General features: G+C 38.7%; 1 protein-coding gene across 1 annotated transcript; it reads left to right on the top strand.

The window, feature by feature from the left end:
• Positions 1-544: 544 nt before the first annotated feature.
• Positions 545-25,683, top strand: TOLLIP (toll interacting protein). Its single transcript, XM_030949515.1, has 6 exons — positions 545-675; positions 7,351-7,500; positions 9,463-9,645; positions 10,713-10,865; positions 12,765-12,855; positions 22,206-25,683. The coding sequence occupies exons 1-6, from the start codon at positions 643-645 to the stop codon at positions 22,418-22,420; spliced, it is 825 nt and encodes a 274-aa protein (XP_030805375.1). The 5' UTR covers positions 545-642; the 3' UTR covers positions 22,421-25,683.
• Positions 25,684-25,909: the final 226 nt, after the last annotated feature.

The raw sequence follows: 25,909 nt of genomic DNA on the forward strand, positions 1-25,909 counted from the left end.
CCCTAACAACGGGAAACAGTTATGTTATTTAAATTGGCTTTGAAATAATCAGATTTTATCTCCCGAAGCAGCACTTGGATGAATATTAAAGCTGCTTTTGTTCTCCCGGAAAGGGCTGCGCTCGATCAGCAAGCTCTGGGAAGCCGCTGGGGCCAGGCCAGTCAGTGAGTCGTTCCCTGTCCCACACGGCCCCCACGGGTGGCAGAGGGGGCCGGGGAGCGCCCCACGGCCCCGCACACCCCGCACTGCCCGCGGAGCGCCCCGGGCGTGCGGGAGCGACGGCCCTGGCACAAGATGGCGGCCTCAGGCGCCGCGCCCGCCCCGCCTCCGCCGCAGCGCCGCGGCGCCCCCTACCGGCCGCGGTGCCCCCGCAGCGCCGCGCTCCGCTGCGGCGGCCGCAGCGCGGGACAGCGCACGCGCAGGACGGCTCCCCCGCCCCTCCCGGCGCGTGCGGAGGCGCGTGCGCAAGAGGGCGCTGCTGCGCTGCCCCGGAGGCGGAGCCGGGCGCGTCAGGTGACGCGGGGCTCGCGCTGAGTGACGGGCGGCGGGACCCGGGTCGGGGCTGCGAGCGGCGTCGGCGGCCTGGCGGGGCGGGAGGAGGAGGAGGAGGAAGGGTCTCGGCCGCGGCCCCGGCGAGGCGCCATGGCGACCACCGTCACCACCCAGCGGGGCCCGGTGAGTGCTGCGGGCGCGGCACCGCCGCGGGGCCCGCTCAGGGCTATCTCCTGTTACCGCTCGCCGCACCGGGCTGGCGAGGCCCGGCTTGGAGACCCTGATGGGCCCGCCCGGCCTCTGCCAGCGCCGCTGTGCGAGGGCGGCTCCGTGACTCTCACCCTGCCCCAGCTCCGGCCGCGCCGGAGGGGGGAGAGGAAAAGCCCTCTCATCTTCTCCGGGCCGCTGGGATGCGGGGGAGGAAGGTCTGCCTTGTCTCCCGGTTCCCCGCCTGCGAAGAGGCTTTGGGAAAGGGGAGGGGAAGTCCCTCCTAACTGCGCGGAGTCCTTGAGGCGGCTCTCCTGGCCGTTTTTTGTCCTAAGGCCTTTCCAAGGAGGGAAATCCTTACACTGAACCGGAGCTAAAGGGCTTTCCCTTGGAAGCGGAGCGCAGCTCGCTGTGCTCGCGGCTCGGCGGGGCACGGTCGGGCCGCTGTCCCTGGAGCTGCCGCCTGAAAGCTGGAACGGCGCATCCCGTGTAGGATGTAGGCGGGCGTGTTGGACGGGAGCTGAGCCGTCGTAAAACCAATATACCAGCCTTCTGGGAGGTGCTGCTGACAGTTTATTGGGAATATGTTACTGTCTGGTTTTGCCCAGGGATAATCATACCTCACACCGGGATGTTCTACATATGAGGTGTTACAACATCAGCTTTCGACAGATGTGCTGTTCCTGTCTGTTGCTCCTGTCTGAAAGGATCTGATAGTCATTGACATGCATGATACTGCTTATGGTGAAATGAGGAGTTTTTAAAAAGCAGTAACTTTACACTGCTGTATTTTATTATGTAGCAACAGCTACTTTTAAAAAGAAAAATAATGCAGCCTTGTAGAAAGAACAGTGAGGTGAATTACTGCTAATCTTGAAAAACTGCACTGCTGACACTTCTCTTATGACAGTAATATGATATGGTCATCAATTTCATTCTTTAGAGTGCCTTATTTGTTTTATTTATCATAACTGCTGGGTCTTTCTTGAATGTTAGTCTTCTAGATGTCTTGTTCTAGAATTTCCCAGGTACTCCTGTATAATCTCTTGGGAATCTTTCATTTCCTAAACTTGACTGAAGCCTGACAAAAGGCATATGATAATTTATCTCATGCAGCTTTGGCTTTCTGTGCTTCAAGTTTTGGGATTTTTTTTTTAATGTGTTGCTGATGTTGTACATGTTTTTCTTCCTTACCCACTTTAGAGATTTGAATGTTTTCAAATGAATGCATAAATTATGCAATATGAAGCAGGCATTCACAGCTGGGCGTGTTGATGTGGTACATTCCAGCCTTTCTTAATTCTTTTCAGAGAAGAAAATAAAATTCTACTAGTTTCTATATATGCAACTGCATTACAAATGAATAGCCACTAAATGGTGCTAAAGGATTGGGAACCACTTTTTTCTTTGTTGCTGGAGGGAGCAGTTCAGTCTTTCTGTTTGAACAAGCGAGAAAATATTCAAGGTTGTTTCACGTGGGTAAGAAACTAAAGTGGGCTGTTGCCAGACTTATTCCTGCACTTCCTAGTTTGTATTGGTGTGTAATTAAAATTTGTTATTGCTGTTTAGTTTTTTAGATGAAACAGAATTCATCCTGTCTATTACTTCAAATACTCTGCTAGAATGTAGATACCTCTGACTCTTTTCAGGATGCTATGGATTTAGCATATTTTCACTTTTGTAATCTTGTAGGAACAAAACAGTTTTTTAAAATCTAAACTCTAGCTGAATATGTAAGGACTGCTAAGTGATACCTTGTACAAGCAGGAGTATCAATAAACAATTTGACCAGGCTTTAGATTAAGACTGAGCCACCAAAACTTTATATTTGTGATTCCTTATCTAGCCAGTCATATCCAAAATTACTCTTCATGGTTATTCTCCATGATTATCCACCATTCTGGCAAATACATCAGGTCCTTCCAAATTAGATTAAGTACCAACCTGGACTGCATAGACTTCTGCTCCTAATTTCCCTAACGGTCACTGCTCTGATGACTAGTGACTCTGATGAGTTTTTTTCTTGAGACTCTTCAAAGCTTTTACAGGCCCTTGTCAAAAGTCCCTTTCCAGCTTTCTTGTAGGCTCCTTCAGGGACTGGAAGGTGCTCTGCGGTCTCCCTGGTGGCACATTCACTTCTCCAGGCATAGACACAGATGTCATATGGACACTCATTCTGTCTTTTATTTTTAACTCATGCTTGTATACCATAGTTCCTGCCATACTTTGCAGGTGTTTTTTACCCCCTCCTTTCTCCCATGTGAAATCTGCCCCATTTCAGTTTAACCATTGAGATCTCCTTTCTCTTTGTGTTGCATCTCAGAAGACAACCTAGGTCTGTTTTCTCAGTGACATCTTTGCAGATACCAGAAAGCTGCTACAAGGTGCATTCTAAGTTTCTTCTATTCTGAACAAATTCTCAGCCTGGCCTCACAAGTGCTGCAGCTCTTTTCATGGGCCTTCTTGGTGGATCTTTGCTGGTCTTCCTGAAGTTCATTGTTTTTCATGTTCCGCAGGGCCCCAAACGGTCACAGTGTTCCAGGTGTGGTCCAGCAATTGTTTCCTTTCCTCAGCTTACTGGCTGGGATCTTGTTGATCCACTGCTGTTTTCTGTTAGGATTCATTGCTGCAAGTGTCCTCTGCTCATCCATGTTTTGCTTGCTCTCCACCTCTGACAGTTGTTCTCCAGTCTGTACCAGTGCCATGGATTTTTCTGGTCAAAGTACAGGTCTTTGCCCTTGTTGAATTACATGCAATTCCTGCAAGTGAATTCTTCCATCTCTCTGGTTGGTCCTGTCCTCAAGTATACAAATCATTTCTCCCAAAATTTAGTGTCATCCTCAAAACTGATAAGGATGCCTTTTGTCTTCAGGTTTTGTTGCTGAGGAAAAATACTAGACACATAAGTTAGTTTCTGTACAGACCTCTGAACTGCTTCATTTTTAACCAACCTGCTGTGTCATTAACCACTGAACTTCAGCTTCTGAGCTCAGTGCTTCAGTCAGCTTTTCATCCATCCAGTAGTCCACCCATTCAGATTGTAATGATCCTGCTTTGATACCTTCTGCTCTTTCCTTAGTCATATATTCTTGTTTTGGAGAAGGCAGATGGCTCGTCAGCTTTTTATCCTTTCATATCCAGCATTTACCAAGGCTTTTTCCTAATCCGTGTTTGGCTTTTTCCCCTTCATGTGTCAAGAAATGTCTTCCAGAAGCACTTGCTCCGTGAATTTCTGAGTGACTGAGGTGAAGCTGACCTGCTTGTGCTTCCTCAGGTCATCCTTCTTGCCCTTTGGAATGCTGGGTATGAGATTTGTCTATCTCCTGATAAAAGGGAGCTTCTCTAATCTCCATGGCCTTTCAAAGATGGTAAAGAGCAGCCTTGAACAAATATCAGCTCTTTCAGGACGTCTGGATGCTTCCTATCTCATACCAATTTTTTCTTCAGCGTGCAAAGCATAGAATAATAGTTCAAAATTCTGTCATTCGCTTTTTCTTTCTTAAAAACAGTAAAGCCATTTAAAGGAGAATGGTCAGAAATTTTTCAATAGTAGGTGTTTAAAGCTCTTTGATGTTTTGAAGAAGTTTCATGTTAGACTTCCTTGGTAATTGATAGTGTGGAAACCTTAATTATGGTTCCCTGAGTGTATTGTGTCTGGGGAAATGTTTTTGTAACATGGGACATTTGTGACTGTATTTGGCTCTGTGTCCCTTTCCCTGCCTTACACAGGTGCCAATCAGTACTTGCACAATCAGTGAGTTGAAGGTTCTGACAACTTAGCTCCCATTGCCTTTACCTCCAACCCTTGTTTCTTCTGGTCAGGCTTTTACACTGACCCAATTTACAGCTCTGGCACCATTTCATGTTGCATAAGAAGTAGGAAGGTGAGACTGAGACAGCCCCATCCTCAGTTACGTCAAATAGCTGTAGAATATCACACCATGTTCAGTTTGAAAAAGTTGAGATGCAGTTTTTATACCTGCAGCATTCTACTGTGAAGATCCACAAAATTATCTCTTAAGTGATTGTAGCAGATAGGAGGAGGAATGTTATTCTATTTCTAGATAATCCATACTTTTAAGATGCAATGCTGTCAGTAAAGTTTATTAGAAAGTGATTATAAGGCAGGCTTATTTTTTGTGTTCTGAATTGTAGTCCCATCCCTGTCCTGTTGCTGAATGGAATTAATTTTTTGTTCTGCAGCTAGTGATGGAACGTGCTTGAATTTCACATTCTTTCTGAAGTGTCTTTAGAGGGAAGTGCTTTTGTTTCAAAGTGGCTGTGGAGTAGGATCAGTGACACAAACTTGCCATATATGTTTTCCTTGCTTTTAAAATAAAAACTGTGGTTGAATTCTGGTTGTGTAATATTGCATTTTTAATTCAGGTTGAGAGGCGGCAATCATGTGCCTGCTTTTAAATGCTTTGAGGAAGATGTAAATTGACCTGTTTTCTTTACAGATAAAAAGATTGCATGATACTGATTTGTCTCCATCAATATGGTATCAGCTGATAATTAGTATAAGAACATACTGAGTAATGTATTTCCTTCAGTAAGCATCTGTGAACCAAATCTTAGTCAGAACTGAATATATGAGTGTGTGTATCTCCTCTTCCCCAATCTTCCCTTTTGGAGGGGTTTACTACTTGGATCTTTTGCTAACTTAGTTAACACTAGATGGTTTTAGTTTCTCTGTATGCCAGCTCTGCAGTGGATTTGTGTGAGGTAACTGAATAACCTAGCTTAGCTGCTGTAAGAAAACTTCGGTCTCCTTCATGGACTTTCTCCCCTTTGGACTTTAGTACAGAGACCAGTTTATTTTATTTTAGAATAGATATTGGTTAACTTTTATGAAATATAATTTCAAAAGTGAAAGCTATTATTAGATTTCTGTTGTGAATGACTTCAGCTTTCCAGTATCCAGGTGAAGATGGAGATAAAAGAGGCTATCCTGTTTTCTGGGAGTTTGACACAGGGAGCTTGCATAATATGGAAATGGGATTTCAGGAATGCAGCCATCACTTCTGACTGTGGGAAATGTTCATGATGTCTATTCCTAGAGGTGCTGATAGTACCAGATTGGAAACTTCCTAACGGCCAGGGCTGGAGGGAGACCTGCTGTATTGTAAATCCCATTTCCTTGCTAATTCTGGGGCCATTTCAGATCTTGCCTAAATAGATTATGTTTTATTTTAAAATGATAGGTATTCCAGTGAGCAGGCTGTTATAACAGCATGTCTCATTGCCAGCCAAACTTAAATAAACTTTCTTTTATTATTAACTTCTAGCCCAGTTTTTCTTTCTACTTCTTAAAACTTCAGCTGCTTAGGTTTTTAATTAGAAAATTTTAAGATGCTTGTAAGCAAAACTGGTTCCCTTTTTACTCTGCTTCCCAATAGCCCAGCAGCAGGCATTCAGTGCTTCCTCTTGAACTTCTCAGATAAACTTCCTTTCTGGCATGTGTCACCTACTGTTGCCAGGATCCTGAGGCTCTCAGATAATCATACAAAATAGTCATACGTGTGATTTGGCAAGAGCTGCAGTTTCTGTCTCCAAGATGCAATGCTGACATGCAAATGCTGTGTGATCTTGAAAAGCTATGTCCTCAAGGCCTGTTCGCTTCTTAAATTATGTTCTGTAGGCATGCATCTGCCAGATACATGATTGAGTAATCTTGTTCAGGATTGCAACATGAGAAATTGTGTTGTCTTTTGTCTTCATCAGGTAGACAGTTCTATATTAAATATGTCATCCCCTCTGTATACAGGAGAAATGAATACAGCTTAATTATAAATTTTCTATGACACTTTTTCCCTTTTAAAATTTTATTATAGCTATTTGTTATTTTAAAATGAAAATCTCTCTACATGTATTTGAATTTATAATGTTCACTGAGTGTTTAAAACCTAGAATCAACCTGAGTTGTTGAATTGACAAGTGATGGGTAGAAACTTTCCCTTTATACTGTAAAGCTAACAGAAAATCCACAGGGACTGCTGATTCATATTGACTCATGTAACAAAAGTTCCTTACTGCTACTTTTTGTCCCTGGCTCATTTTCATGATAGACTAGATTTTTAATTCCCACATTGTTCTTTTGAATGTGGTGGAATTTTGTCACCAAAGTTAGTTGCAGGCTGGCTGTGTTTAACACTGGAAGAGTGTTAGGACATCTTTATTGTGTTGCAGGATTTGGTCCATAGGAAATCCTGTTTTACAGTCTGTCTTGAAGGTGACTGTGGAAGTGACCTTTCAGATGAAGGCACTGTGCTGTGTCTTGGAACAGGAACAATTGGACACAACGTGGGTGATGAATAATTGAAAGAACTGGATGCCATCAGATATCGTATATGAATATGTTGTAAAACTTAGTGGTTCTGACTTTTGTATGGACTACTTAAATGTTTAGTTGCAGAGCAGCTTTGACTCTCTGTCCTACTTTTTTTCAGAGGCTTATGTTGGAAATTACTGTTTCTGAAAAGAACATTTGCTACATGACTTGGCAGTTTTGTCATTTAATTAGTTCTTTGTTCATGCTGTCAAAACAAGAATAAATTCTTAATTTGTCACACTTTGACTTGTATTAATCTCTTCATCTCTTTCCTATTATAAAAGTTTAAAGTCTTTTTTTCCCTCTCTTTCTTTTTTAAGGTATTTGTTGGTGAGCTTCCTCAAGACTTTCTTCGCATTACCCCAACCCAGCAGCAACAGCAAATCCAGCTGGATGCCCAGGCAGCTCAGCAGCTACAATATGGAGGAGCAATGGGTACAGTAGGAAGACTCAGTATTACTGTAGTACAGGTAAAAATTATGTCATCTTTGTGCAATTAAGTAATTTTAAATAATTAATGCAATTTTAAAAATTGGTGGATACAAAAAGATTTTGTGTTGGAATTTGAGTTACTAAGTTACATGTAAACGGGTAGTAATTCTTAAAAGTTTTGTAGCTTCATTTTTCTGTACATCAGCATTTGGTCCAGTTTCATGTTTCATTGCTGCCTGATGCAGCAATTTCCTGTAAACCTTGCTATTATAGCACATAATCAAATGAACTCATGAGGATTTTTGCAGTGAACAGGTTTCTCTGAAACCTTCTATTCAGAGGCTTCCTGTAGTTCCTGTACTTAATATTGGAAGACATTAATAATTTTGAGGATATTATAGGGAATTGCAGTTCCCTTATGTATCATTCCACATCCTTCTTCTCAAAACTGTTCTCCAGCTAGTTGGTCCAAAGTCTTATTGTCACATATATTGTTTATCCTTTGTTGAACTTTGAGATTCCTGTCTGCACAATTCTCTTAGCTTGTCAAGGTACTTCTGGATGGCAGTACAACAGACAAGAAATACTCTTCTCTATTTGTCTGGGAATTTATGCAGGAATGCTATGGAATCTTGGCTGCAAATTGAGACATGTCGCATTCTGGATACAATACTTGCTGTGGTATAGTTAATCTGTAGAAGATGAAAATCTGGTTGAAGTGTACTGTATTTAAATGTGTTGATAAAGTATATCAAACAGCATGCCTTAATTCTGTTACTAATAAACTGATGGAAGATCAGAAAAAGCTTCTGGGGGGGTAATTTGCTGCTTTTTTTCCCTTGCAGATATTTAGGGGTGCTGGTGAGTTTGTCTAAGCACAGCTGATTATCACTTTTTTTTGATGAAGGTTTTATAATCTGTCTAATCCCACAAATCGAGAGTATAGATGATGCTTCATTTGGATGCCAGCTTTCTTCTTTTATTTTTAAGTCCACATTTACAATAAACAGTTTGAGACCTTTCTTGCCAGCTCTGATGTATGAATTGATGAACCAGCATGTTCCCTGAAGGAGAAAAGGGCTTTCCAAGCCTGAAGTGCAGCCTTTGTGATAAATGTTACACAGTGCACAGCCTCAACTGTTGTGAGTTCTGTAAACATCTTCTAGGTGAGAGATGCCCTGGGGCACCATGTTTTGTCGCTTGTCTTACTATAAAAAGAACCATGGGCTGCTTAGTATAGATCAGAGAAACAGCACATGCAAAAAGCCCAACTTCTGCTTGAGCACAGCTGTGCTGCAGTACTCAGTGTTGTGTTCAGGACTGTCATCAACTTGTTTTGTTGTAGTCTTCTGATGTTACAGCAAAAGAATGTTGGCTCTGTTCTGATTCTATACAGCATCTGTTTTTATAGTGATGTTAGGCCTTAAGTTGTCCACTGAATTAACCACTATTAAATTCACATGCTAAGTGTGTAATCACTTTGAAACATATTATCTACTGTGACTAGTTTACCTCAATTGAACTGATTCTGCAGATTGTGCTTTTGGATTGTGTGATATTCTTGAAGGTATTGGATTTCTGTAATTCATCCTTTAAAAGAACTTAAGTGAAAGAGGACAGGCTACCTACGACATTACACTTGTGATTGTATGTTGGAGATGAGATGTCCAGGGAAAAATTGAACTTGTTACAATGTCCTCGTAATCATGTATTTCGTGGTTTGGTATGAAGTAATTTATTTAGCTACAGTGAAGATGTGTATTTTCTATAATAAACAGGCTAAAAAGATTTTCCCTTTCCAAGGTCTCCCAGACACTTATTGGTGTTACTGGTTTATGTTTTAATCTGAATGCTGTTTTTCTTTATTTTTAAAACTCTTTTTGTCACAGAATTTAATCTAGTCCTTTGTTCAATATTTGGTTCTTACTGTGAACTAATAGTAATTAACTTCTCAAGTTGATGTCAGCATTATACACTTCCTGGGTTTCTTTTCTTTTCAGGCCAAACTGGCAAAGAATTACGGAATGACACGCATGGATCCGTATTGCCGAATACGGCTGGGATACGCTGTGTATGAAACTCCAACAGCACATAATGGAGCCAAGAACCCCCGCTGGAACAAAGTTATTCAGTGCACTGTTCCCCCGGGCGTGGACTCCTTTTATCTAGAGATATTTGATGAGGTCAGAACTGCTATATATTTTTTCTACCACTCCCCATCTCCAGTTTGGACTGAGGTTTGGTTGAAACCTTGCAAAAAGGGAATGAGTTAGCACAGACAGTTCCTTAGCCATGTTCTCTGGAAGATAATAAAAAATTTTCAGAATTCCAGAAGCAGAAATTCACAAGTCTTTGCTCTTCCCCAAGAATGTCAGAACTGTTACTTTTCTTTGGTAGCTGATAAAGTGGCATTAGCAGGCTTGCCTGCGAAGGAAGAGAAGCAAAAGATGTCTGAGTGCTATTTAAGCTCCTTTTGGCTATCAAAATACCCTGCAGCTTTGTGTCCTTCACTATCCCTATTAAAAATAGCCTGTTGTACAATGCTGTTTTACTTGAAAATTCTTCGGTGCTATTCTGTCCTGGAAGGGCTTAAGTAGCTTTCCCGAGCTTGGAATTGCTGAGAATAAAACTGTCAACTACAGACTGTGTGTAGTCACTAGAATTTATTAGGAGAAACTAAGAGGCTACAGCTAAGGCTTAAGTCATGATTAGCCTGTTTTTTTGCTGCCTCTTTCACTCTGTGTAGTAAAGCATGACAGTGCAGCAGCTGTGTGGTCATTACACAAGTGAGGATTTTGGATGCTGCTTCGAGGGCTTAGCTGATTGGTTCAAGTGTCTGTTTCATTGCTGCAACAGGGGGGCAGATCAGTACTTCTATCTGCTGGAGTTCACTGGCTATCATAGTAAACAAAAGATGTTTATGTTCATGTAATGGCCTCTGATGTGATGTCATGAGATTCACACAGCCTACGATGATATTAGGAGACTGTATTTCTAGAGTGTTCTGCTTCAGGTTTTCAGTTTCTTGCTATTAAATATCTGCAGTCAATCTATAATCCCACTTAAAGTGTCCTTCATCCTTGTTGGAAAGGAGATGGCCAAAATATTTATTGGCACTTCAGTAGTTTTAAAGGGAATAAAGTGAACAAAGTTAATAGCATAAAACTGAAGTATCAGTCAAGGATAATTTTAAGTTTGGGGTTTCTTTCAGGACAATTAATTTGGTAATATTTTTCAAATTATATTTCAGAGAGCCTTTTCAATGGATGACCGCATTGCTTGGACACACATTACAATTCCTGAGTCTCTGAAACAAGGAAATGTGGAGGATGAATGGTATAGCTTGAGTGGAAGGCAAGGTGATGACAAGGAAGGAATGATTAATCTGGTTATGTCATACACGGTAAGCTGAGTTTGGGGTGGGAAGGGAGAGAAGCTTTTTAAGTAGTGGGAGGGAGATATTTTAGACTGAAGTAGATCTGTTGTACCATACTGGGTGTTTGTGTGTGTTGGCATTTAAAATAATTATACCTAACTCTGGGAATAGCAGTCAAAAATATTTGTAAAGACAATAATACTTTGTGGTAAGGTGGCAAATGGGTATTTATCTTGTTTTGCAATTACCAAAATTCAGCTTATTCCTGTTGATGAGGAGTACAGTGAGAGCAGGTAGCTGGGTGTGCAGCTGCAGTGAGAGCTGCAAGTTGTGCCCTGGCTGAGGGACATGGTGGGAGCCCCAGGAAAGGGACCATGGCATGGTGCTGACCCTTTGCACCACGAAGGGCACAGGGACCTGTGGCACCTGCCAGGATACTGGACACTGGGACACAACAGGAGCTGGTGAGGCAACAGAAAGACCCCAGACTGTCTGGGTACACAGACTGTGAGGGTGTAAAACCCAGGACTTCCTTTGTTGGGGGTCCCTCCCTGGAGGCACCAGCTTGAGGTGTTTCTGTGTTACTGCACCATGATGGAATTGCTTTAAGGATCCAGATGTCTGAGACGCTGTGGTGGGAAACTCAGGGCTGAACTGGTAACGAAACCCTGTCTGTGATTGTGGGGTGTGCAGGGAGCCAAAAGGGGCACCCCTGAGGTCACTGGAGGCATCCACTGCAAAGAGGCCTTGGTCTCAGCAGTTACAGACTGGAGTGGGTGCCAGAGTGGCTCCTGGATGCTCAGACAGGAAAGTTTCCTTAGAGCTGTGCTGCTGTATGTATAAAAAAGTAATCCTTAGCTAAATGGTCCATTGTCATTTTTAACTTAATAATAATGTTTTTTTTAAACTTTGTGGAGTCTAACAATAACTTTCCCCCCTAAATCTTTAAAAATTAATTTCAGTTTAAAAGCAGAAAAATGGAAACTCTTCTCCGTCTTAGGTGTTTCTTGGGTAGTTTGAATGCTCCATGAGATGACATTGTTTTTCACTTCCTTTCTTGTTCATTTGGTCCTACTGGTCATGAAGTGCAGACCTCCACTGGTTTGTTTAGCAGCTCCTGGAGTGTTCTCACCTGTCACCTTTGTTTCAAGTACCTGTTGGATAATGTGTAGCACATGCAGCCCTGAATGCTTCATACTGCACTTGTATGTCATCAGACGTTCCAAGTTGCTGTTCAGTGCACAGCTGGGAACAGATATTCCCTGCTGTTTGAAATTCACCTTCTGCCCCAGATCTGAACAGTTGTTTCATTACTCAGGGAGAAAAGAGTTTATAATTAACCCTAAAAACTGTCTCCCTGTGAATGGACTGTTCATAATATTCAATATTCTCAAGGATCAAACTGAACTGAAATATAACTGAAGTTATTGTGGTAGTAAAAGGGAATGGAGTTAATTTGATATTTTGTTTAATGCAATGGTTTACCTCAAAAATAATTGATTTAAACTAAAATTTGCTTCAAGGAGCAGTGTACTGCTGTTAAAAATAAATAAGAAAAAAAATCAGATTTTGTCTAATATTTATGATGAATATGTTGTATATTCATTTCACAAGACTAAGGCATGAAAGCTGATTAAACCTGTATTTTAAAATAATGCATTTTGATAACAATATTTCATCACTCTTGTGAAAGTTGAGTTTGACATGATGTGTGTTTATTGATTCACAGGCAAATTAATTGCCATTTGAAAGATGGTAGTTCAGTTAGTTTGCCAGAGATTTGCTTAATATGGATGAGCACTCAGCATAGTCATATTGTACTGTTGAACATGGATTTGCAATGTGATGATTATTTGCAAACACTTTTAATTGCTGCTTTTTTTGGCTCTTTCCGAAGTTGTTCTAATCTGTGCCTTTTCTGTCAAGTCTTTGCCAGCTGCCATGATGATGCAGCCCCAGCCAGTGGTCCTGATGCCCACTGTATATCAGCAAGGAGTTGGATATGTGCCTATAGCAGGTATGTTTTCTCTACTTGAAGACTATGAACCTTCCAGATAAGGGGTGTTGCAGAAATAAATACCAAATTACTCCTGTTTTTTCAGAATGTAAAGGAAGCTATAAATTATTTTCCCTTAACCACTTTTTCCATTATATATATTTATGAGAAGAGGGAACGAATTAAGTACAGGTCTGCCTTCAGTCTTGTATCCTGTTTAATAGAGCTGTATGAGTTTGATTAAATGGATTAAAATGTCTGTCAAGTTGTGAAAGCTTCTCTTTTTGAGTATTTATTTTATACTTCGGTCAGGTCTCTGAATAGCTGTCTAGCAGGCTGCACTTCAAGTTGTGCTTACTTAAATGGTGGCAAGCCATGTCTGAAGATGTTTGCACTTGAGAAAGTGCCTCAAATGAATTGTGCTGTCGGAGCTGCAGCTTCTGTAGCCCACAACAGGATTAATTTTTCTGTGGTCTTTAAAGATGCTTTGTTGCAAGGAAACTCGTTATACAGCATATAGAGTATTCACAGCTCAGTGAATGAAAAATGTTAAGGACCTCTGAGATAGCTCTTTTTTATGTATTTACATAACTACAGCAGGTATTGTCAGTCCTTTTGGTTGATTTAAAGAGAGTTTTGGATTTGTAGGGAAAGATGTGTTAACTTATGTATGAAACTTTTATAAAATTTTTCTGTCAAAGATGAAAAGCCTGAAGTGTGTAAATAAGTTTGAGTTTGTCCTACTTAGGGAACTGATTAGTTCTGTTGAGTTTGTGTTTCACTTATGGCTCTTAAAACCTCCAGTTTATTCTATGACTATCTGTTCAGTAGTATGTGTACTTTTCAGGGAAGGTAAGAGATGAATTCACATATATTTAACTTTAACTTATGATAGTATCCATGGGACATAATTAAAGTGCAAAGGGATGACACAACAGATACATATATTGTATATTTCTGTAAGACTAGGAGATGATTGAATTTAAAATGACTAGGAGATGATTGAATTTAAAATGACTAGGAGATGATTGAATTTAAAATTCCATTCACTGTAAAAACAAACCTTATCAACAGAAGACTGGGTATGTAAGTTAGGAATCATACCTCCCGTTTCATTTTTACAGAGTTAAGTTAGAGCAAAATAGGGAAAATTGGGCTGTATGCTTTATTCCCTGATGAAAACTTGCAGTTTGGTTCATTTTAGGTCTTTTTTTATCTCTGTAGCTTAATTGTCAGATTTTAAGTCTTGCCAGTGAAGTGCTCTGAGCTGGAGTGCGCTTTCCAAAGCGTGATTCTGTTGTGGTAAACCAGACCTTCTGTAGTGAACTTCAAACACAGTCATCTTGTTTAAAGATCTGATAGAAAGTGCTAATAAATTTCTTGAATAGATCAAAATGAGAATATTCAACAGATTACAAAATTTCTGTGCCAGAGTATAAACAGAAGACATGAAGCAGAGAATAGTTTCCTGTATAATTGAAATTAGACATAGAACTGAACAGATAAAACTTACAGAAGACCTTCAAACTTCCTATTCAAGTACTGGATGTTCAAATCATGATGTTCTTTAAATTATTTATCTTGAGAATATTTTCTATTTGGACAAGTGAAGAAATAACTAATAATTTGCAAATGATAATAAGTCTTACCTTTAAGCAGCTAAGAATTTGGGGTCTCTATGTGGAGCATTGCCCTTCTACCAAGATCCAGCATTTTTGTTCTAGTTCTGCTGTAATACTATTCTGTGTTCAAAATTTTTCCTACATCTGTGACTTGTATTTTTAAAGCATTGCAAAGTTCCACCCCTGGATTTGAACTCTTCTTTTGCTCTGGGAAAGCTTGAGTGTACTTCCTTGGCTTCATAAATGCCAGACTTTTTACAAGCCACCTCTGACCTACATTTGATATTTTTTACTCTCTTTAAATATTACTGTGCTTTGTGTTTGCTGTTCTAGAATTTCTGTGGACACCATCAAAATTTCCCAAAGTGCTGTGAGTTCTAAAGCTTTGACTTACTCACTAATCAATGACCCACTCATAATAATTAGATGGATGTTTGGGTTTGGAGTTGGAAAGTGACTTGGCTGCAAATACTTTTGCTGTTTCATACGTTTAATGGCTTAATAAAAGTAATTTCAGATTATAAAAGGAAACATTAGCGCATCTTAGAAGACATCTTGGAGTTTTTTGAAATACTTTCTGTATATTGAACTAGATGCTCCTTTTGAATTCCATAAACTGTTTCAGAAAGGTGCATGGAAGATGCTGGCCTTCCTTGCACAACTGAATTGTTTGTGTCTTCTGGGCCCACTCTGTTTGCACATTTCTTTTGTAACACTGTACAGTGTTTGCTCTCTTCCTTTTGAGACTGCTTCAGGAAGAGTAATGGACATCAGTATGCTCCTGCTTTGCATATTTGTAGTTCAGGTTTTTTACCTGAGCAGCTAAATTAATGTAGTCAAGTACACTAGTTCTGCTTTTCCTTCTGAAGAGTGGAAGAGCATCATTGAATAGTTTATTATATTTGAAATTAAGGGGATTCTGCTGTAGAAGACTGTCAGAATTAAAGCCTTATCTATGATGGAAGTGGAGTGGGTGCACTAAAATGCTTATCCAGACAGTTTTAACAGTTACTTGTTAACTGTCCAAAATAACTGTGCTTTAAAGAGAGATGATTAAGTCAAATTTAGGTGTGTCACGAAGGCCAAGCTGTTTTTCTGTAACAGAAAACTTCTGTTCAAAACTAACTTTCTAATTAACTAGCCTTCTAATTAATGCTGAAGCAGCTAATTACTCTAACACTCTGTCATACAAGCTGAGATAAACAGTAGAAACAAGCAGGTAGTCACTGTGGTAAGCAGATGACCACAAGTAATGCTCATTTCCTCACATCTGGTGGTACATGGAGCTGTGTTAAGAACAAGAAGTGGCCATAGTATATTCTTGCACCATGGTAATTAATTGCAAATTTTTTTAAATTGAAAACTTCTGACAACAGCACAAGCTGTTGCTTAGAAGCTATAGCTGCCATAGGTGGCGTATTTATGCATTGGGTATGCAAAAATTTGAACTTGTGAACCATGTTGTTATAGAAGTTGAGTTTATCTACTACCTCTTCCTGTTTCTTTTTCTAAAGGTTACTTAATTTAAACTGTAGATTATTTTGATGTACTGGTGCTCGCAGTATCTTCTTGTAGTGAACAGTACCAGAGACAGTGAGGCAAAAAATGTTAGTTCAATAAGCAAGCTGTATTTCTTATTAGCTAAATATTCGTGGGATAAATAGGAAACTTGCTTTTACTTATTTTATAAACTCCCATGTTAAAAATATGTTAAAAACCTGGTTTTTTTTGAGTCCTGTCCAAGTCAGGAACATCACTTTTTATTGAGGCAAGTTTGTGTGTGTATGTAGATTGTTCCTTTAGGTGTCTTTATGGAGGATCATGGGTTAGCTTGTGATGTTACTGGTATTTGTTCAGAGAACCATGGATGTATGTTGTCCTTTGTGTAAAATCCTTGCTGCAAACACCTGGTGGCTTACTTATTTCAGTAGCATTTCCCCTGATTGTTACTTCTGCATTAACAGCACATTTAGGAAATTTGTTCGGGGCCCTGAAGCAAATTAGCTGAGAGACTGTATCCTAGCAGCATTTAGTTTTTTAGTGTTAGGTAGCTTAGGTTTTACCCAACTGCCTCATTTTATCCAACTTTCACCTTTGGAAGGTAAATAATATCCTTTTAAAAATAGATTAATATTTCTTTCCCATGTCTTATTCCTTTCCCCTTGTCCCTTCATTTTCACTTGTCTTTAGGGCTTGAGTACTTTGCTCTGGGTAAGTTTCCAAGCTCTTTTCTCACTCCCATCCTCATTGACTCAAGAGTCTTTGCATGAACTCATCTAAACAGCTTTATTTGTTACAGCAGACTGTACAACAAGGTATTGCCACTTGATTGTCACAGTAGAACAATTTAATGCATCTTCTGCAAATTATTAAAGCCTCTCTAACCTGTTGGAAAGGCATTTGCTCACCTTTGAGCTATAATGGCTAAACTGATTGCTGATGACAATGTTGATGGATATAATGTGAGGTTACGATATTCTTCTGAAGCTGCTGTGTGTCAGTGAGCTATATAGGTGATAGTATTGGTTTTCTAGTAGAGAAACAATTCTTACAGTTGTTTGGCTACTGCAACATTAGTGAAGAAGCAGCTAATGTCACGACTTTTGGTAAACGTGAAAGCAAAAAAATGGGTTTTGCAATAACACTGAGAAGACAACCTGCTAATTGCCTTAGTCTTAATTTCATTAATTAATCTCAGTGCATATTTTTCATGCACTTCTGTTTTAAATCCTTGTAAAGTTAAGTATCTGACTAGAACTCTAAAGGCAAATCATATTACAGGAAATCAATTTTCCTTCATTTTAGACTTCCTTTACTGTGACACTTTTGATTTTGAATTCTGCAAAGTTGCTGTGACACCACTATCTCTGATAAAAGTATTGGTCTTTAATCAAATACATTCAGAAAATTTTAGAATTACTTCTTGTGAGATATGATATAATTTCTTGATGCCCTGAATTTCAGAAAGATGCTGTATATAAAATTGTTGTGGTTGTCACAACACATTTGGTTTATTCAGAGCAGTGAAATTTTAGCATTTTTCTGTTTCATACACTTAGTTTTTCTAGTAGTTTCCAAAGAAGCAACATTTAAAAAAATGAGATGGTGTGCATAGTAGTGAGATTTTTCCTGGAGCAAATATCATTAAGACCTATTTTGCTTTTTAGAAAAGAGTTACCAATTTCTTCATTTAAATGAAAGAATTCATGCTGAGAAGGTTCCTGAGTTTACTCCGAAAGAGTCTATGGATGGGACAGAATGAGTTAAGAAATTAAACATAGGGTACTTTACTGAAACAGAAAATAAAATTACAAGTGTGTGATGCCTTGTATGCAGTTGGAAAAAGTTTACCCTGTTAATTCTGCTTTGATGCTTTCATTGCTGCTTGTAGCAACTGACTTGCTATTGTTTCATGTATTGGAATGTCACTGCTTATGCAAGCATGTTTGCCATTGCCATTTCACTGAATTGGAAAACAATGCTCCATTCTTCTGATTTATAACATGTACCTAATATCTGAGAGTAACACAGGAGTTCACAATTCCACTGATAGTGGATTCTTACCTTATTTGGTTCCAGTTTTCACCTGTCAGTGATACTAAGTTTTTTAGCTTAAAGCAGCTTTTTACTGAACATTGATAATTTGGAAGCTTATTGTAACTTTCCCTAATGACTGCTTATATGTGTCTGTTTGCTAAATTTCAGTGCATAGTTCTTTAATTTTATGCTTAAGTCTTACTTTCTGTTTTGTAAATCAGAAATTATGGATGCTTTTAGCCTGAGTGCGGAAAAACCCAAAGTACTCTTAAATTGGTGTTGTATAGCTTGAATGTTGAGTTTCATGAAAAGCAAGCATTTATCATGGAGGTATTTATTAAAAATTTGTGATACTAACTCCATTTATATGCAGTCTAGTTGTAGACAGCATAAGATAAAATTATAAGAGCTGAGAAAATAGGTTTTAAAAATCCTTGGTGAGAACCAATATGGACAAAAAATTTCTTGTGTCTTAAATTGATTATTTATATTGGAAATGCTTTTTGAGTACTGCCTGTCCAGACGTCTGACTTGATAATTACCTATTTTTGATGAAAGCAGTAAGGAAAACTCTGTTCTAGTCTTGATTTTATTTTGGCACTGATAAGATACTGAAACAGTATTGGTAAGCTGTAGGATGCTGTGTACTTGAAAAAAGAGCCTCATGTTTGATTTGGATTTATGCTTTAAACTGTATTGATAGTTCATACACTGTTCAGGCTGATTGTTGGATAAGATTAGGGTGTGGATGACTTAGTAAAAAATCTTGGGAAGTTTATGTTAGAAGTAAAACATAACTTCTATTGCTCAATTCTTTCAGATGCTTTGCGACTTTATTTTTTTGAGGCCACACATCTTATGCCCCTTTTAAATGTCTACATTGTTTGTAGGCAGTGTGAGGAATGAGTTGAGGTTTGTTGAAGCTCTAGAAGAGGCACTGCAAAATGCTGCTGGGTAATTGAGTGAAGTGTATTTGCAGTGCTGGTGAGGACCGCGCAGTGGTTTGCCTCCAGGGTGTCTGATGGTCTGTGTGTTCAAACTTGCAGTGCCAGACAGAATTCCTGGGACTATGGTCCAAAGGCCATGAAAAGCTATGGAGCCAGGTTTAGGGTGGTGCACAAAAGGGGACAGATACCTATGGTAGAGGTGTGATGCAGATGGCTGAGCAGAAATATGGTTCCAGTGTGCAGGTAACAAATTTATGAGACTGACTCAGTATGAACCTTTTTGCGTAAATACAGCCTGTGTGTTAGACTTAAAGCTTCTACGTTCTTTTTTTTTTTCTTCTAATAAAACTTAAGATGATTAAAAGGGGAATTTTAAAATCAAAGTTGGAGAACACAGATAAATAGGGTGGTGTTTACAAATCAGTAATGAATCCCTTCAGATAGAACAGGAGTCCAGGTTGAGGAGAGAAATAGAAAAGAGTGTATCAGATGAAATCCTTGGTGCAGTGCTTGCAGTGAAACTATATTCATTTAGAGTACCTGGTCAGCCAGAGTTGATATTTAGCTCATCCAACCTTGAATGTGAGTCATAATATAGCATTTTTATGCTGACAGAAGAAACAAGTCACTGGGATGCTAAAACATTTTTACACATTAAAGTGAGTATAGACTTTTCTGACTAAATAGTTAGACTGGGGAAAATCTTGAAGAGATGAGGTAAGTATTGAAACTGCTCTTTGCTCTTTTTTTAAATGTTAGGTCTAAGTAAAAGTAGTATAATATAGTTCAATAGTTTCAATCACATAGGTACGTACTTCAGTCATTATGTTGAGAGATGAGGCTGCAAAGAGGCACTCTTGAAAATTATCTTGGTTATACATATGCTTTGTTGTTACAATTTTTGAGCAGTTAGTCGGAATTCAGTAGAAGAGAAGCAGCTTCTGATGTACTCCTGGGTAATATATGAAAGCTGGTTCTCAAAGAGATCTTATTTTGAAGATGTGTAATGGTGATGATGCAAATAGTTCATCCTTTGTTTAACTTACAGAGAAGTAATTAAGGTCATATGTAGAAGGCAAACGGATGAACTAAAAACTGTGTAAAAGAAGTTAATTGTTCAAAGAAATTGTGTGCCAAATTAAAAAAACCCAAAACCAGCCCTCAGAGAATATTAAGAAGTGTGAAGTAAAGAAGTAAGTTACATTTCTGACAAAAATTGGTAGATCTCCCATATATGCAGATGTGAAAGTGTTAAATTATATGTTAAAGCTGAACTGGTTACGAGGTTGTGTGAGACTTTTGAAGATCAAATATGTAAAAGAAGCAGAAATAATTTCTTTTAAAGAAGCAGAAAACCTAGAATCGTGTATGTAATTAAATAATAATAAAGATAAAAGTATGTAAGGTAGTTAATGAAAACCTAGCTGGAATGTGAGACCATAACAGTCTCAGGAAGTTTTCTTTCTGAGGACTGGAGGATAGCAAAGTCAAGTTTCAATTAAAAACGTTTTTGAAGTAGCCGTATTCTCTGTTGTATAGAATGATTAAAATCCAGGAAGACTAGAATGAACTGCTTTAAAGCAAACATGTAACTATATAAACTTTAGGAGGACGTGACATGGTTGTATAGGAAAAGCCTGTATGTTAAAATTCATAGGTATTTGAGTACATAAGAAAGAACAGTGTGGTCTGTGTATATCACCTTCTCAGCTGCATTTGTAAAATGCTATTTCCTAAGCATTCTTTTCATTATATGATATTCTGATACAATAAAGGTAATCTTGTGGTTTAATATCTATTTTAAAAAGCTGGTGAACAAATAAATATAGGTGATTATTCATCTAATGAAAGGAGTTGAATCTGATGCACCTCCTTTGGTGAGGTGCATCAGATTTCTTAAAAAAGTGAGGGGACTAAGACAATTTGTCAAAACAAGAGCCCTTAGCAGTTTTCTAAGCCTCTCTGACTGCCACAGGTTGCAGAAGGATCTCATTGTAATAAAAGGGAAATAAAATTATTTATTAAATCTGGGGTTAAAGTATGTGCAAGGGATAATCTTAACTAATACTTATTTGGTGACAATTTCTCAATTTGATCATTACTGTACAGGAAGGTCTTTGAATTATTGTAGACTATTTTATAAAAATATCAGGTGAGTAGTCTTTGAGACAGTGCATAAAATGCTTGAAAGCAAATAGAGATCTGATACTAGAACTTGGTTCTGTCTAGCTGCAGGTACTTCTCCTTGCCCTACCTTAGAAATTCTACAGGAGAGCTGCAGAAGCTAGCACATAAAGGAGTGAGACTAAGATAATCAAGGATCTGAAACTACATAGAGAAGAAGTGAAATACACTATTTTCAGAAGTGATAACAAAAAAATATAGATATGTACTATTATCTGTTTTCAGTTTTATACAAAACAAAAGGTAGTGTTTTCACCTATGGTTCTGTGCTTAGTGATAGAAGTTCTTATGTGATGAAAACGGGATTTTGTCTAGTAATAGGAATACTCTTTTTCTAAAACTCTGTAAACTGGCAGTGTTTTGTTTTACATGATGTACAAGAAGTTAGCAAAAAATGACAGGTCAGATGAATTTTGGAAGAGAGATGAACAAAGCAGTGTGTGCCCCTAGAGGTGTTGCTCTTTTGCCATGTAGTGACTTTGAAGGCTGGATGGAACTTCAGCCAGGAAAAACATCTGCTTAAAATTGCTTATTTGTGTGGTCTAGTCTTCTAGTGGACCGAAGTACTTTGCTTTCCTTTGAATATGCTGGAAATTGCTTTCATTGTCTTTCTGAATATCAGCCATGTATATTGCTAATGTAAAACCATTTTTTCATCACAACATAAATACACTGGGAACTAAAATGTGAGGTGGAGAAAACCAACTACACCTTTCTGTGATGAGCTTAGTGTTTGGTTAGTGAATTACATGTGAACTTGTTTAATGCACATTGTACCTAATTTTGAGCAGTACCTGTTGTCATACTGTAGCTTATAACTTCTGGAATATAACCTTGGGGTGAAAACCTGTTCCAGAAGAATATTTTCCAATTGCAACAGTGTAGGTATAATCTCTGCAATCTTCTTCCTCCTCTGGAGTGCATGTTAAAATAAATAAATGCTGAAGTTGGTGGGTTGGGACAAGTCATGAGCTGCTTTTGTCTTCAAAATCACTGGGGTTTTTTGTTGTGGGTTTGTTAATATTTTTTCCCCTACTCATGTATGTTTTGTGGCTTTCTTTCTTCTGTTTTTAACCTGTAGGGATGCCTGCAGTCTGTAATCCAGGCATGGTCCCGGTGGCAATACCACCTCCTGCAGTCAACCCTCAGCACCTGTGTAATGAAGAGGACCTGAAATCTATCCAGGACATGTTTCCCAACATGGACAGGGAAGTAATCCGCTCAGTGCTAGAAGCTCAGAGGGGGAACAAGGATGCAGCTATCAACTCCTTACTTCAGATGGCTGAAGAATCATAGATGCCCACTTCTTATATAGTCCCTGTCCTCGATGCCACTTATTTTTACTTGCCAAGCCAGGGATTTAGCTAGAGGAAGATTTCCCAACAGCTTTCTGTTAGTGCATCGTGTGTGACCGATTGTACCCCTTTTCTCCTTGGACAGTTGGATCTTCTCTTTCTTTCTCAGTCTGTACATACTCTGTTTAGCTTATGTCCTACCATAGAGCAGTGAAGCATCTTTACTATCAGCAGTGCCCTGTGTGGCTATATTCTGATGGGATTGGGAATAATGCTGCTTTGTTTCTTTCTCTCCCCCTTTTCATAAACTTGCTCTTACAAAGTAACTCTATGCAGTACAAGATTTACTAGTGTTTCTTAGATTGGGGGAAAAATACTTTCCATGGAAGGTTTGCTGTTTAAATACAACTGATTTGTTAAAAGTATTTAGGTTTCTGCAAGCAGCCTATTTTTGCCAGAAATTAAAGGAGAGACCCTTTGTTATCCTGTGGTGTTTAGTTATTACTGTGATATATTCACACCTTTTAGATGGAAGATTTTTAATTTAATAAGCTAAATTTCTTAGGTTGTACTGTTGGTATTTGTAATGGGCATCTTCTGTTCAACCTAGTCATTGGGCACCAAAGCAATATATGATCTGGTGTGCATTTGGGGCTTTGTCCTCCCACATAGTATTGTTATGTATCTGTAAAATCTTAGGAGGTAACTTTTAACTCATACAGTATGTATTGCTGTAGCAGAGAACAGGACTAAGCCCTAATGTACTCCTCCAGTTAATTGCACTCTAACTATTACTTCTGCATTCCCATGGCTATTTCAAAAGTTAAGTGCAGAAGTAAAGATACTTAGACCTGGAAAATGATTGAAGCCGTAAAGAATTATTTAAGATGTTGTCTTACGTCAAAAAAGCAGATATTTATGATCTGGTTATAAAGCTTCTTTCTTTATTCCTGTGTTTCAGCAAAGTTATTGCTTTACATTAGTGGGAAAATGATTGTATTTTTCCTGTAATAAGAAATAAACATGAAAAGTAGCTTCAGGGTCTTAGAATGGCATTATGAATTGCTCAGTGACTTGTTAGACTACAGCTGCTGTAGTCAGTTTATTATTATTTGATGCAGATGGAAATAAAATTCTATGTGAGAGACAATTTAACATATCTGAGTTACAGTCTGATCCTCAGAGGAGGTGTTTGTATTTATTGTTAGTGTAATTTTTTCAAGTAAGAGTTGATTTTGGAGCTGCAGAATCATACAGTTATGCACCAGTTACACCTGTTGGGTGAATTTCTGTGGTGTCTGTTTTTGTAAAGTAATGCACTTTAAATAGTCCGCACCAATTTATTTTTCCAGTGATGTGCAATGTTGCTGTTTTGTCTCTTTAATGTTTGATTTCAAGTATTTTCTACAATAGCCATAGACCTTTATATTTTCAAGAGTTGAAATGAATGTATGCTTGAAATCTAGGCTCTTGAATGATTCATGAGAACATTAAAGCCCAGTTTGGAACAGGAAATGACAACCCATATTCTCTTCTTCCCCACGCCTTATTCTATGTCCTATGCTTAAAATATTTTCTTTATTATCTGATGGAAAGCTGATTTTATCCCCCCAGAACCTACCTTCAAGTAGCTTTTAGGTAGCACTGGCAGTAGAGCATGAATATTTATTTTTTTTAATCATTAAAAGTAATACTGAAACTTGTAAAATACAGCACCAAAAATTATCCCAGTTTCTGACCCTTTAAAGCTGACTTTTCATAACATACAGTTTTAAGTTTTGTATGAATCCCTTAACATCTTAAATTTCCCATTGAAAGCATAAGTGTCTTTGAACATCCTCCAATTGGATTTTGAATAATGAAATTCAAGGCTATAGTTTTGTGTGCTGTAGTTGTAGAATTGCCATGCTTTTGTTTTCTGAAGTTAAATGGGTATTCTTCAAAAAACTAGTCTTGCCCCTTCCCTGCAATCATGGTAAATTTTGCGATTGATTAGGTGTAGAGTAATTTGGTCTTTATAAAAGCAGAGTGTTTTGTGACATCATGACCCAAAAGGATGAATGTTGGTAGGGATTTAATGCTTAGATACCTCCAGGAAGAGTCCTGTGCTCTTAACTTTTACATAGATAGCATGATATGCTAGGGACAGAACAATTCAGGGAAAATGTACATATTTAAATTTTTATATTAAAACGGTGGGATTCATAATACAGCTTTTCATAAAAGCAAGTGGTCATGGTTCAACTTAATGGCTGGTAAATTGTACTGCATCCTATTACAGCTCCATTTCAAGCGCAGAACAAAACCACCTTTCAGTCCTAACTGTCAGGAGGGGTAAGTGCAAAAGTTAAGCTAGCCAGGTTTATTCATAAACTGACTCTGGCCCTCTGAGGGAGACTCTGGTTCTTAGATATATTTTTAGTGTGTATTTTTTTTCCTAGGCAAATGCTATGCAAAACAGGGTACAAATATGAGTTGAAAATAGGATATGTAGGAGCAGTATGGCCAGTAGATGGATTTCATTACCTTACACTATACTTAAATATTGTTCTGTGCATCTTTTTGTCTTTATTTAATTAAGCATTAGAGATTAAACTCTTACATCAATATGTGCTACTTTCTCTTCTAAAAAGGAACAAAGTGATCAGCCTACTCAGCTTTTCAGCTTACATATCCTTCCAGTTAAACTGTTTGTTGTTAGGTTTGAATTGGAGAGATGAAAAAAAGGTGGGAGCTGTTTACTTATTTTAGGGTCTGTGAAATTAAGGTATTGGAACTGAAAGTCTGGTTTTCTATTTAAAACAAACAAATTGTCAGTCATGATTGTAGCTTTTGAGAAAATGCTAATGGGGTAATACTGTGTTTCATGCTGCTTCTCTGCTCAGCAGCTTCCAGCAGCTTGGAGCTAAAGCCAGCTGTGTAAGACAGGCATCTGCTGAAAGTTAGTGCTCTCAGTATAGTTTGAATCCTGCCAAGACCCTCAGCTTGCTAAAGGTAGGAACATTTTTTGTCTAGCTAGATCCTTGCAACTTCTCTACTGCTCTTTGCATCTGCTGATGGTACTGAATGGGTTTATTCCCCCCTTATAAACGTTATTGCCTGTTTGGTTGATATGTAATACCCTACAGAGGATGTTGTGTTGCTGTAATTATTCTGAAGACATTGTTTCTCTGTATTGAGGTCCAGTGTCCAAATATGTTTCTTGCACTCTAAAGTACATTAACTTTTTCATTCTAATTTAATAAATGTACCATCTGAATGAAAGTGTATTATGTCTCTGTTGGAGAGCACCAGAGTGTGAGTCTTTGATCTAAAATTCAAGTATTGGTTACTATCTTCTATTCAGTGTTGAACATTGGTTGGCAAACTACACTGCTTCTTAATGAGACCATCTGGTGGGAGCAGTAACAGTAAATGCTCAAAAGCACTTTAGGAATTCTTCTACAGGTAGGTGCCTCTTTCTGACTCTTCTAGGGGCTGCTTTCTCAAG

This window comes from Camarhynchus parvulus, chromosome 5, assembly GCF_901933205.1.
Source record: "Camarhynchus parvulus chromosome 5, STF_HiC, whole genome shotgun sequence".
In the NCBI taxonomy this organism is placed as follows: domain Eukaryota; kingdom Metazoa; phylum Chordata; class Aves; order Passeriformes; family Thraupidae; genus Camarhynchus; species Camarhynchus parvulus.